Here is a 14,119-nt window from a genome sequence, read left to right as displayed (position 1 = left end):
GAATAAGAATTACATGATTTTTTAAAGTAATTACATATGCTTTTGATATAGACTGAGGGTAGATCAGCTTGAACTAAAGACTAGGCCCATGGCTTCCTTAGTGGAGACTATACACTTCCTCAAGAGGGAGGGAGATAACATCAAACTTGAAGGATTTGCAACCAAGATAGCATTTAGGCATTTCTTGGTTTAGTAGTATATGCAAAATCAGGCATGGTGGCACATACCTGTAATCCCAGTACTTGGGAGGCTGAAACAGGAAGATCACAGGTTCCAGGACAGCCTAAGCAAGTAGTGAGACTCTTATCAACCTAGTGAGAATCTGTTTCAAAATTAAAATAGGGCTGGGGTAGAGCTTGGAGATTGAATGCCCCTGGCTTCAATCCTCAGTACCATAAAAAGTATGGTAATTTTATAAACTTTCATAAAAAATCAGGGGCAAAAACAAAATAATATCATTGTATGATTTTTAGTTTCATTTCTAGATTTTCAGACTCTTGAGATAAAATTTTATTTGAAAAATTTAGAAGCATGAAACTCAGGAAAACGTGTTCAATATTTTTATGAATTCTGCTTTTATGTAATCATCATTCTATAGATAAGAGTCTAGCAATTTAATAGCCATCTCACATCTTTAGTGTGTCTCAAAAGCAGAGGACCCATTTGAACATGAAAATGTGCCAATACCATAAAAATGTTATCCACTAATATGAATGATCATAAGTACATTAAGATTCTATATACTCTATAATTTCACTAACTAAATATTGATATATCAGCTATTGCCTTTGAAAGTAAACAAGATGAAAGGTGTTATGGAAATAAAATATATCAAATTTTATTTTTGAGATCCAAGTAATTCATGCCCAGAAATAAAAAACCACCCAACCTTTGAGTATCTTTTCAAAATTCTAAATAAATATCAAAGGATGATCCATAAGATTTTGAATACTTATTGCTTCTGAACTGCAAGACAAAGCTGGTAACAAAAGCTATATTCCTTAGAAAGCACTGGCAGAAAGGGAAAAGGAAGAGAAAAGGAGAAAGGAAAAAGATAGGGAACACTGAGAAGCATCAAATTAAATATTCAGAAAAAGATCAGGCTAAGCCATGCAAGAGAAAAGATGCTGGAAAATCCAGAAGTGGATTACTTTAGGATCCCCTGTTAAGGGCCTCCTTGGCACAATAAAAGTAAGTATGAATCCTCTGCCATTTCCTTCATCTTTAACTATGCCAACTTAAAAAAAATCACTATCATGTTGGAAGACCTCATCAAATAAAAGAGGTGTCAGGTACTATAATTAAGCAGCATGCTCTTGTCTGTGGATGTGTCCAAAAATGAAAGCAGTGGAATAAAAATCATCATTTGAGCAACTGAGTAAAATAACCACCATCCAAAATGTGACCCCTAAGAGTAGAGAATGATTCACAATTAACCAAAATTATAAGAATTCAGAAATGGGAGGAAACTGGCTGGATCACGGGAGATTAGAACAGATCAGATTAACTGGCATGCAATAGGTTAATAAGCCAGCAAGAGGAGAACATCACTATGAGCAGTGCAGACAGACAGGGCAGAAGGGATCTTAGAGCAGGTAAGTTTCAGCCTCAAGGAGGCATACTATCCTGCACAGGCAGTAGTGGTGTCCAGGTTCAACATTCTATGCCTATTAGTATTATTCTAACATTTGTACACAATCAAAGAGAAAATACTATAGCCTTCTCAGTTTTATTGTATCTCTTTGTAAAAATGCCCAGGGTTTTTTGTTTTGTTTTTTTGCTGGTTTTTTTTTTTTTTGTTAACTAAAACGTCCCTGGATTCATTTCCAATCCCATAAAAGATGAACAATAAATTTTATTTACCTTATTCTATCCATATTCTTTCAATATATAATAACTAAATTCAAAACCATTATCCTTATAATACATCTAAGTAGTATTAAGGAAAGACTTATAAAAGTAAAATTTTCTACTTGAGCCGGGCGTGGTGGCGCACGCTTGTAATCCCCGCGCTTGGGAGGCTGAGACAGGAGGATCGCGCAGGTTCAAAGCCAGCGGCGCTGACTTAGGAGACCCTGTTTCCAAATAAAATATAAAAATAGGTCTGGGAGTGTAGCCTGGAGGTAGAAGGGTTCCATCCCCAGTACCACCAAAAAAAAAAAAAAAAAAAAAATCGACTTGGTCTTAGATACTGAAGTATTTATCATTAACAAGATTAAAAAAAAAAAAAGGTGCTATTCAGAATGTGTCCTAATTAATGGTGATCCCTAGAAAGAGGGATCTGGAAAGAAAAACCTTACTCAATTTTAATATTTCACCACCTAGGTAGTCAATAGCACATCAACCCTACACCCGCACACCCCCACTCATTTCACAGGAACATTAACAGCTACATGGTACCAGATTTTCAAAGATTTTAATTCTTCCCACAAAATTTACCTGGCTTTAGTATTCATTCATTAAATTAGGCACAGGAATTCTGAAATGCTAAGATACTTTCAAAACATAGAAATTAACCTCAATATTTTATTTATTTATTTATTTATTTATTTATTTATTTATTTATTTATTGCGGGTCTGGGGATGAAACCCAGGGGCATTCCACCTCTGAGCTACACCCCTGCCCTATTTTTTATTCTTTTTTTTTTTTTTTTTTTTTCATGGTACTGGAGATGGAAGCCAGGGGCCTTCTACCTCCAGGCTACACTCCCAGACCTATTTTATATTTTATTTGGAAACAGGGTCTCCCTAAGTTGTTGAGAGCCTCACTAAGTAGCTGAGGTTGGCTTCGAACCTGTGCGATCCTCCTGTCTCAGCCTCCTAAGCGCAGGGATTACAAGCGTGTGCCACCAGGTCCGGCTAACCTCAGTATTTTTAAAGTTTTAACATTTGAGAAGGGGGGGAGTAGTCTTTAAAAGGAATTCTCTTGTTCTGTCTCATTGACTATGAAATCAACCTGTTTTAATACTTACCATTCATTAGTACTGAATGACAGATTACACACACTCTAGCTTCCTTTCTATCCATATATAACAATTTACATTTCAGGCTACAGCAGGAAGCACAGAAAACCTGTGGAGAAAAGAATATACCAAACTCATTAGGATCACAATGCAAAGGGAACAAACCAGTATGATCAAAATTGAGTGACTATAAACTCTATTAGAATACAATATTAAAACCAGGCGTGGTGGCACACACTCGTAGTCCCAGCGCTTGGGAGGCTGAGACAGGAGGATCGCACAGGTTCAAAGCCAGCCTCAGCTACTTAGTGAGGCTCTCGGCAACTTAGTGAGAGCTTGTTTCCAAATAAAATATAAAATCGGTCTGGGAATAAAGCCCGGAGGTAGAAAAGTCCCTGGGTTCCACACCCAGTACCACCATAATATATATTAAAAACTTCAAAAGAAAATGTAGTTCAGGAAACTGGGCAATTCAAGAGTGAGATTTACAAATCTGTCAACAATAAGGAAATCAATAAAGTTTACTGAAAATAAAAACTTTAGCCAAGCTGGATGTGGTGGCACAAGCTTATAATGCTAACATTTGGGAGGCTGAGATAGGAGGACTGCAGTTGTGGCCAGCCTCAGCTACTTAGTGAGGTCCTTTGCAACTCAATGAGACCCTGTTTCAAAATAAAAAATAAAACCTGGTTTCATGACACACATGCTAATCCTAGCATTTGGGAGGCTGAGATAGGAGGATGGCAGTTTGTGGACAGCCTCAACTACTTAGTGATGCCCTTTGCAACTCAGTGAGACCCTGTTTTTAAAAAATATATAATAGTAATAATAATAATAATAATAATAATAATAATAAGGCTAGAGGTGGAGTGGAGCCCTGGGTTTAATCCCCAGTAACACACACACACACACACACACACACACACACACACACACACACACCCCTATTATTAGAAATACTGATAAACTCAGCAAAACTGCAGGATACCAATCAACACACAATCAGTTGTTTTTGTATACCAATTGTTTCAATCAGAATTCTGACTGTTGTAACCTAAACTACCACAACTTAGATGAAGGAAGGTTTATTTGCTTACAGTCTAAAGATTTCAGAGAGAGAGAGAGGGGGAGGGACAGAGAGAGAGAGAGAGAGAGAGAGAGAGACAGACAGAGACAGAGAGCGAGCATACATATCTGATCATATATTTTATTCTATTTTACACTGATTATTATATTCCCAGTCTATTACTGCATGTTTCTAATGAAGTCAGTCTTAAACACTACATACCATATGACTCCAACTACATGACATTCTGGAAAAGGCAAAACAGAAGCAATAATAAGCTAAGTGCCACACCGTTCCACAGTTGGGGAAGTGAGAGAGGGATGAAGAAGTGGGTGGAGCACAGGAGGTTTCTGGAGTAGTGTAACTGTGCTATATGATACTGTATAAGGATACATAATATGCATTTACCAAAATCCTGGACACAAAGTGAGCCCCAATATAAACTGCAGTACTATATATTTCTTTTAGAGGATTTTAGTTAAAAGCAATGTATCAATATTAGTTCATCAATTTTAGCAAATGTACTACATTAATGCAAGATGTTTAATAACTGGCAAATTATAAAAGGTGGTATATGGGAACTTTACTTTCTGCTTCATGTTTCTAAAAACCAAAGTCTACTCATCTTTTTTATTTTTTTTTATTTTTATATGAGGGGCATACTGGGAATTTTACTCAGAGGCATTCTACCTCTAAGCTACATCCTCAGCCATATTTTATTTTGAGACAGGGTCTAAGTTGCTGAGGCTGGTCACAAACCTGCAAATCCTCTTGTCTCAGCCTCCTAAGAACTAGGATTACAGGTGTGTGTCACAGCCATCTATTAATATTTTTAAAGTAGATATGTCTTAGGGAAATAGTGTGGAAGTAGGCAGAGGCTGCCATCTTTCAAGGTATATTATTGCTTTGGTTTTCTGGTTTTGTTTTTTTGTGTTTTTTTTTTGCTGGATATTGAACCTGGGGTGGGGTGAGGGGGTTCTACATCTGAGCTACATCCCCAGCCTTTTTTATTTTGAAACAAGATCTTGCTAAATTTGCTAAATTACTGCATGTTGGCCTGGAACCTGCAACCTTCCTATCTCAGCTTCTCAATTACTGGGACTATAGGCCTGTGTCACTGCACCCAGTTTATATTACTCTGTTTGTTTGCAGTACTGGGCATGGAACCCAGAGGCATTCTACCTCCAAGCTACACCCCCAGCCCTATTTTTTTTTATTCTTTAATTAAAACAGGGTCTCCCTGTTTTGTGGAGGGCCTCCCAAATGCTGGGATTACACCCGTGGGCCACCACACTGAGCTCTACTTTGTTCTTTTAAAAAATAAAAGTAAAATAAGGCTGGTGGTGTAGCTTGGAGATAGAATACCCCTAGGTTCCATACTATCACATACACACACATGCACGCACACGTGCGCGCGCACACAAACACACACACACTCTCTCCAGTTTTCTTCATCCCATCTCAAAATGTGTATTTTATTCTTATTTTTAATATGAACAATTACTTCTAATGATGTTAATTTTTAGTTTTCATTTAAAATGTAGTACAATGAATTAGAAAATATTATTATACAGTTATGTGATATACTTTAATAATATCACTTCTGACTTTACTGAAGAACATTAATTCAAATTAAATACAAATCAGGCATGGTGGCACATGCTTGTAATCTCAGTACTTGGGAGGCTGAGACAGGAGGACCAGGAAGTACTGAAACGTTCATCAACCTAGGGAGACCCTGTTTCAAAGTAAAAATAAAATAGAGCTGGGGGTATAGCTCGGAGATAGGATAACCCTGGGTTCAAACCCCAGTGCCACAAAAAAAATTAATGCATAGAATCAGAAACTGACTATAGTTTGCCATTATGTACACATACATACATAAATCACAAGTATAGATTTATATATGACATTTTATAAGTAATTTATAAATTATATAATTAATTGCATTTATAAACGTCAAATGTCTAACAGGGAAACCTTTTTAGAATCACATGAAAAATTAATCTAGATCATGTTTCAATATGCCACTTTGATATTACACATGTCACCAAGCTATTTTTATATACGTGATGAAGATCATGAGTACTAAAGGAACCTTGAAGAACCTAGTATGAGAAATTAATCAAATTTAAAAAAACAGTAATTATAAAATAGAACCTTAAGAGTAGCTCACTTAGCTGACACCTTGATAAACAGCATTCTCATTTAATAGGAATGACTTCCAGAAAATATGCTCTCAGCCCAGCATATTTCAAAAAGTTTACTGGCATACATTTCCCACAAAGCGAGCTAAACTAAGCAGTAAGTTCAGCAATAATTTTAAAGAGATAAATCAATGCTAGCAACAAGCTTTCCACTTCCTTCTCTTTCTTTTTTTAAATACAGAGGCTCACATAAGCTTTTTTAGAGCTTGAAGAAAAAGAAACCATGCAACCCCTCCTTTTAGACGAGGAAACCGTCCTAGAGCTTCTCACTCATCCCAGTGCACTTTTGCACATTATCTTGCTATAGTTCTCTGCTCTGTCTACTCACACTACTAATGTACACACTAGAAATTCATCTATTTCAAATTATACTTCTCAAAATCTATTAAAGTAGAAAAATAATGTGGGCACATTTAAGTAGTATATGTTACTGTCATTCAACCTCTCTTCTTTCTATCTCTTCTTTCATTGAAGTGGTATATATTACGGTCACTAAATCTCTCCTTTCTCTTCTTGTTGCAGTAATGTTTTTCTTTCAATAAGTACATTATTGTCCATATTGTTCTTTTTCCTACTTTGTAGTTCATGAGAAATGAAATAAAACCTACTAATCTTGCTCACTTTGCTAGCCTCCCCCATCACATGAATCACTTATCTTCCTTAAAAATTCAAATACTCAAATTCCTATTAGGCTTTATGATTGCCGAAATCTAATATTCATCCAAAGACAATGACTACGCAGGGTATTTTTCTAGTTAACTTCCTAGATAAGCTGATTCATACCTATGTTTTCTTCTGAGAAGCTCAAGGATTTTTTTTTCAATAATTCTTAAAACATCTCTGAGAGAAACAGAGATAAGAGGGGGATAAAGTTGGAATTATAAATCTATAATCCACATGAATAAATTCTACAAACTTCATTAGGTAAAATTTCCATCTAAATTTTAAACATGTGCATATTCTTTCTGAATCCATCCAACATACCTAATTTATTCACTGTATATGTTGGTCTACAGTAAAACAAAAATATAAAAATGATAAATGTAGACTGGGTATGGTAGTGCATGCCTGTAAATCTTAGTACTTGGGAGGCTGAAACAGGATGATTATAGATTTGAGGACAGCCTCAGCAAATAGTGAGACTCTTATCAACCTAGAGAGACCGTTTCAAAATAAAAATTTAAAAAATGGGGCTGTAGCTCGGGGGTCCCTCTGGGTTCAATCCCCTGTATAAAAAAGGGGGGGAATGAATCTAATCTCATAATACAAAACTGCCCCATTTGTGCTACTGACCATAGGTCTACTGCAGCTAACACAGACACTGCAAAATATTCAGGAATTAGACATGTTCTTTTTCTTTTTCTTTTTTTGGTGCTGGGGATTGAACCTGAGGGCTCTGCCTCTGAGCTCTTTATCTTGAACCCTTTTTATTTGGAAACAATAACTCACTAAGTTATTGAGGCTGGTCTCAAACCTGCAAATCTCCTGTTTCAGCCTTCCAAGTACTGGAATTATAGGTGTGTCCCACCACACCTGGCTATGTTAGTTTCTGTATTTTTTTGGGGGGGGTAATAGGGATTGAACCTAGGGGCTACCTCTGAGCTACACCCCTAGCCCTATTTTATTTTTTATTTTGAAACAAGGTCTCACTAAGATGATGAGGGTCTCACTAAGTTGATGAGGATGTCCTTGAACCTGCAATCCTCCTGTTTCAACCTCCCAAGTTCTAGGATTACAGGTGAGTGCCACCATACCCAGCTATTTTCTTTAAATTTTAATGATTAAAAACCAACAGCCCAGTTTCAACTTTAACTTCCTTCTGTTTTCTATCTTTGGTCCTTTATATTAAAGTTATACAGAAAAAAGTAAAAATGTTTGTATATCTATGCAAAGTCCCAGAATGTCTAGTACAATGGCAAAAGTCCTATAGAAAGAAGTAAGATGGATTCTAAGGGTAATAGTCAAACTTTCAAAAATTAAAAAGTATGAAGTAAATCTTTCCTAAGCTGAAAGAAAAACTTCCTTATTTCAAACCATCCATTAACCAAGTATCTATCAATATAGAAACCACAAAGTTAACACTTCCTCAATTCTCATCTCTTTAGATAACTAATTTGGCATAAATCTTGGTAACAAAAAAGAATCAGCAAAGGTCTTTTTTTATACAGAAACTTTTCAAAAGCTATTTATTATATCATCTCAACAAGAAGTTTGTTCACACAATATTGCCCTTCTTTTCTTTTTGTATTGGGGATTGAACTCAGTGGCATTCTAACTTTGAACTACAACCCTGCCTTTTTTTTTTTTTTTTTTTAAAACAAGGTCTCACTAGACTCCTGAGGCTGGCCTCAAACCTGTGATCCTCCTGTCTCAGTCTCCCAAGTACTGATATTACATGCATGTATCACCACACCCAGCTCTGCCTTTATTATTTTCTAAATAAGCATTACAAATTGGGCAGGCTAGATTTCTAAGCTGATACAACTTACCTTCCCACATGCTCTGCAATGATGCCTCCTTTTGGTAAACGTAAACCGAGCTTCACATTTCATGCAATTTGGAGCCTGGGAATCTGGTACCCATACTGGAGCCACCTCACCCAGAGTGGTAAATGGCTTTCTGGGAGAAATTCCAAACTGACCAGCTCTGAGATCATTATCTGGGCTATCTGGAGCTAATGCAAGGCAGGGTCTACTGGAGATCTCAGCCTCATAACTTTCTAAATGTTCCTCATTTGTACCAGCAACAGAGATGTTTCCCAAAGATGCATTGCATACATTGGTTGCTGAGTTTTCCCCTAATTTTGATTTCCCAAGAATACCTGTTTTGTTCTTAATATTATTTCCACTGTTTGCAGGAAGGTCATTTTGCAAGTGGTCTGATAATGGCTTTGGAATTTGAAGTTTAAGATTAGAAGGTTGCTTGGGTCTTGCACCACCAAAAGGAACACTGATAGATTGCAAGTTTGCTACTCTCTTGGGGGAAGATTGCCCAAGCACTGATGGAACTTGGCTACAGAAATTTTGTAAATAATTTTTCTTCATTAGGTCACCAGTACTATTTAGAAGTAGTCCACTCCCCTCTGTGGCCTCATTTCCTCTCTGTTCATAAATATTTGAGTAGCATTCTGATTTGCTCTCCTCTATTTCTTTTTCTTCTGTTACTGAATCTTCTTTGGAGGGTAAAGTCTTTGGAACAAAAGAAACAACTGGGCTCTGCATTCCATAGGAATCACAACCATTGGGTAGAGAATTTGCTGCTGGTGTATCTGTAACAGTGGAGAAGTCACATCCTTCACTTTCATTCATGCAAGTTCCTTTTAAATCTAGACCTGCACCTGCCATTACAGCACCTCTGCTATTACCATTAGTATTCTTGGGCTGACTAATCTGTAAGAACTTTTCGTTTTCTTCATTTACTTGGCTATCATTTATCTCACTTGGTTTAGTCAATTTCCAATTTGTTATCTCCTGAGAGTCAGAGAAATGCTCTGTCATATTAAGAAATTCTGTAGTATCAAGAACCTCTTCATGGTCAAAACTTTCCTTTTCATCAGCCCTAATTTTAATAGGCACAAGACTATCTGAAAGCTGTTCACAGTTATTCTCCCTTCCAGACCCATCAGGTATGTCTGGTTTGAACCGCAAAGATAAACTAGACTGGAGGGCGTCTTCAGTAGTTCTCTCCTCTGTCAGCTCTTTTTTTGTCAAAGTCTCCTCACTTGAGAGGAAAAAGGAGTTTGGACTCCCTAGATCAGTCCTAGGAGAACTATTTTTGCCAGTGAGGTCCTCTTGTGGTTTAGAGTTCTCTTGCTTTATAACAGCAGGACCACCATCTGCTCCCTGGGATGAGGTTACTAAGTCAACTGTTGAACTTGGAATTGCAGACATGGAGGGGTCTCTACCTACATTTTCATCATCCTTCAATTGTGAAGGAGAACAGATACTGGCTAAACTATCAGATGAAGTAGTAGATAGATGATTAACAGACTCCCCCTCTGTTTTTGGTCTGTTCAATGGATCCATTTGTTTTTCGGAGTTCTTATCTTTTTCAATGGACCCATTCATACTAAAACTAAATTGATCAGTTTGTCTGTTTTCATTATCCAGTGAACAGCTAAGTGAATCCGTGAGGGATTGACTATTATAATTATTACACTCCTGTAAATCGCTTTGTAATGTCCTTTTGTCACAATTATGCATAACAGCTACAACAAGAACATTCTTCTCATCTGGTAGACAAGTCAGGCTTCCACATTTCTTCTCTCCCACTTCAACAGAACTGCATTGGTCATCCCGATTATAGTTTCTCTTAGTTAACTGATCTTCTGCAACAGCATTTTCATCAATCCACATGGTGGCAATCTCTGGATTTAAACTACAGTCCTGCCCATTAGCACAGTGATCTTCTCCCTCCCTGGTTAGAGGTGCAGAATGAGCCAGGGAGAAGACTTTCGGTCGTGGTTGTGGCTCACTAGGAACTGTAGGTTCATTCACACTGGCCAGTGCAGGGTTAAATGTCAGTTCATGAGAAGAAGGATCTAGAATCTTATTCCACTTTGTGTCCAATAAAGGAGAAATTGTTTCATCTAAAAAATAAATAAATAAGTAACTGCAATACATTTACTGGTAACACTAAAAAGTTACTAAATATTTCTAATCATACTGTGAAAATAAAATTTTCCTAGAATATCTGAAAATATGAATATGAAGAAAACTAATTTTTAGCTAAAATAAGAAAATATATTTAAGGCAATTACCTGTAGTTATATGACTTCAAATGGTAATATCTCAGAACATTTCAAAGGACAAAAGAATTTTACATTAATCTAATAACATAATTAAACTGACCCACAGACCCAGAAGAGGGGAAAGCACCTTAGGATTGTCTGTGCACAAGACTACACTAACTTAAAAGATACAGAAAAAAAAAAAAGTTTACTGTGGAAATTGAATGATCAATAATCTATATCATGATTGAGTTGTGGGTTACATGGATATCTCCATTTGTCAAAATTATACAGTTAGCCAGACATGGAATACACACTTCTAGTCCCAGCTACTGGCTATGGTAAGGTTAAAAAAAATCTCTATATCCCATGAGTTAAAACCAGCCTGGGCAACATAGAAAGACAAAACAAAACAAATATACAGTGATGAGCTATGCATTTTAGTAGAATATAAAGTTTACCCTTAAAAACTGTAAAAAATATTCGTGATGTAGCTCAGTGAAAGAGCACTTGCCTAACATGTGTGGGGCCCTAGGTTCAACTTCCAGAACAGAAAAAGAAGAAAAAGATGATGAAAATGAAAAAATGTGACCCCCTCAAAAAAAAAAAAGAAAAGAAAAGAAAAAGCAGGAGTGAGGAGCGAATAAAAGGAATAAATGAAAAAAGATGGCAGCATGTCAAGCACTACTGAAGATGTGTGATGGGTGCACTGAGGTTTAGTATACTAGTCTCTTTAATCATATATATTCAAAATTTGCCCATTATAAGTTTGTTTTTAAAAACTTTGCCACACCATGGGAAATTCTGCTGGCAATTATGTAATTATACATTATTAATTAGATTCATATTTGTATTATTATCTGAGGACACTTGGCAGAAAGGTTTATCTCATTAACAAACCAATTTACTTGTTCATTAATTAATAAGCATAATTTCATATAACATTTCTGTTTACTTTTTAATAGATCATAACTATGATAGCTGTTACTCTCCCAAGTTATAGTGTTACTGTATAAGCAGAAGAGAAATAAGAAGTAATGCACTTAGTGCCTTTCCTACTTTCTTCTTCCAAAAACTGATAATCATACCACTGAAATTAGGAAGACATATTTATCTTCAATGCACCCATAGCACCTTGTTCATATCTTTATTAAGGCAGTTACTACACTGCAATGGAATGGCTTATTTACCTTCTCTCCATCCACAGAATGATTTCTGAAGGCAGAAACCATTTCATTCCATCAATGTAAGTCCTCACTCTGCATAGTGCCTATTATGTAGTAAGTACACAATAAATATATGGTGAGTATCTACCATAGTAAAAGCATTGGGCTTGTGGAAGATGAAGATTAAATGATAGGTCATGCCTCCATAAGTAAATAATCTAGTTGTGAAAATAAGACATGCATACGATAAATATGAATACCTAATTAGCAGTACAGAGTAGTGTATGTATTTGAACACTATTACATAGGAAAAGAAAAGAAATTCAGAAGAGAAAGGTATTTTCCAGAATGAGTTGGGTTTGAATTCAGAGAGAGAAGGAATTAGACTAAGCTTCAAAAAGTTTTATTAAGTTTAGAAATGGAAGTATTTGTAAGTAGAGGAACAAGAAAAAATATAGTCCCCAACTTAAGAATTTAAGAGAACTAGAAAATTGGTTTGGGTTGAGAAAATAACTAGCATAAGAAAGTAATGAAAAGAAACTACAAAGAAATCATAAAACCATCAGATTATATAAAGAATGAGGTTAGTATCCTCTAAGTCACCAAGACCTGAGTTTAATATCCTCTAAGTTAGTAAGGAAGTTCTAAACTTAAATCCAAATTGAGGCTGGCAGAAATTGGGATTTAGGAAAATGAACTTCCCTTTCTTTTTTTTCTTTTTTTTTTTTTTTTGGTGGTACTGGGGTTCCTGGAAGCCCTTTTACCTCCAGACTACACTCCCACGGGCTACACTCCCAGACCTATTTTTTAACTTTTTTATTTGGAAACAGGGTCTCTTAAGCCTGCGTGGCTGACTCCGAACCAACGCGATCCTCCTGTCTCCGCCTCCCAAGTGCGGGGATTACAAGCGTGCGCCACCACGCCCGACGCTTTTTTTTTTTTCTTTTGCAGGTCTGGGGATGGAACCCAGGGGCATTTTACTTCTGAGTTACACCCCTTGCCCTATTTTTTATGTTTTATTTTGAAACAGAGTTTCACTAAGTTGCAGAGGGCCTCACTAAGTAGCTGAGGCTGTCCGAGAACTGCGATCCTCCTGTCTCAGCCTCCCAAATGCTGGGATTACAAACATGTGCCACCACGCCCAGCTATAAAAAAATTTTTATACATTATACCTAGGTATAATGTTAACTATCTAGTGTTATCACAGTCCACTTATGGAATAATTTTTATTTTTCTAGAAATAGAAAACACAGTCCAGGCATGGTGGTGCATATGTGTAATTCCAATACTTTGGAAACTGAGACTAGAGAATTACAAATTTGAGGACAATCTCAGTAATTTAGTGTGTCCCTAAGCAACTTGGTGAGACTCTGTTTCAAAATAAAAAATAAAGCCAAGTGTGGTGGCACATGCTTGTAATCCCAGCATTTGGGAGGCTGAGAGAGGAGGATCGCGGTTCGTGGACAGCCTCAGCTACTTAGTGAGGCCCTCTGCAACTCAGTGAGACCCTGTTTCAAAATAAAGAATAAAAAGTAGGACTGGGGGTATAGCTCAGAGGTAGAATATCCCTGGGTTCAATCCCCAGCACCACACACACAAAAAAATACTACTTTTATATCCTCACACTCTTATCGTAAATCCTAATAGATTCACCAATGCAAAGTCTCACCTTCGTTTTGTTCAAATTCATCTAACACCTTGTCCAGGTTGTAAGCTTCTGCTTGGAAGTAATTCTCCATCAGTAAGGGAACACTGAGTAAGAGACTTATTTAAACCTGAAATGTAGATCAAAATTATATTACACTTTGAGTCATTAAACTATAACTTATAAATCTAAAGTATACAAAGATAAAATCTCTTCTACATCTATGTAGACAATGACAAATAATAAAACCTGTCCCACTGGATATATTATTTTTTAGGTTAATAAAGTCTAAACACTTGTAAGCTGACAATCATCAAAATATGGCAGTCTGTATTTGTGGGTT

The 14,119-nt window shown here is 36.5% G+C and overlaps 1 protein-coding gene across 1 annotated transcript in view; it reads right to left on the bottom strand.

The window, feature by feature from the left end:
• Nucleotides 1-13,870, bottom strand: part of ZFYVE9 (zinc finger FYVE-type containing 9) — a gene marked incomplete at both ends in the record, with an annotated part of 66,824 nt that extends 52,954 nt beyond the window's left edge. Inside the window, 3 exons of the mRNA XM_080692245.1 lie at nucleotides 2,973-3,072; nucleotides 8,726-10,824; nucleotides 13,801-13,870. Of these exons, the coding sequence (XP_080548371.1) occupies nucleotides 2,973-3,072; nucleotides 8,726-10,824; nucleotides 13,801-13,870 (2,269 nt within the window). The remainder of the gene's footprint in view (nucleotides 1-2,972; nucleotides 3,073-8,725; nucleotides 10,825-13,800) is intronic.
• Between the last annotated feature and the right edge of the window lie 249 nt (nucleotides 13,871-14,119).

This window comes from Muscardinus avellanarius (assembly GCF_963383645.1).
Source record: "Muscardinus avellanarius genome assembly, chromosome: 3".
In the NCBI taxonomy this organism is placed as follows: Eukaryota; Metazoa; Chordata; class Mammalia; order Rodentia; family Gliridae; genus Muscardinus; species Muscardinus avellanarius.
This window is presented reverse-complemented; position numbering and strand designations above follow the sequence as displayed.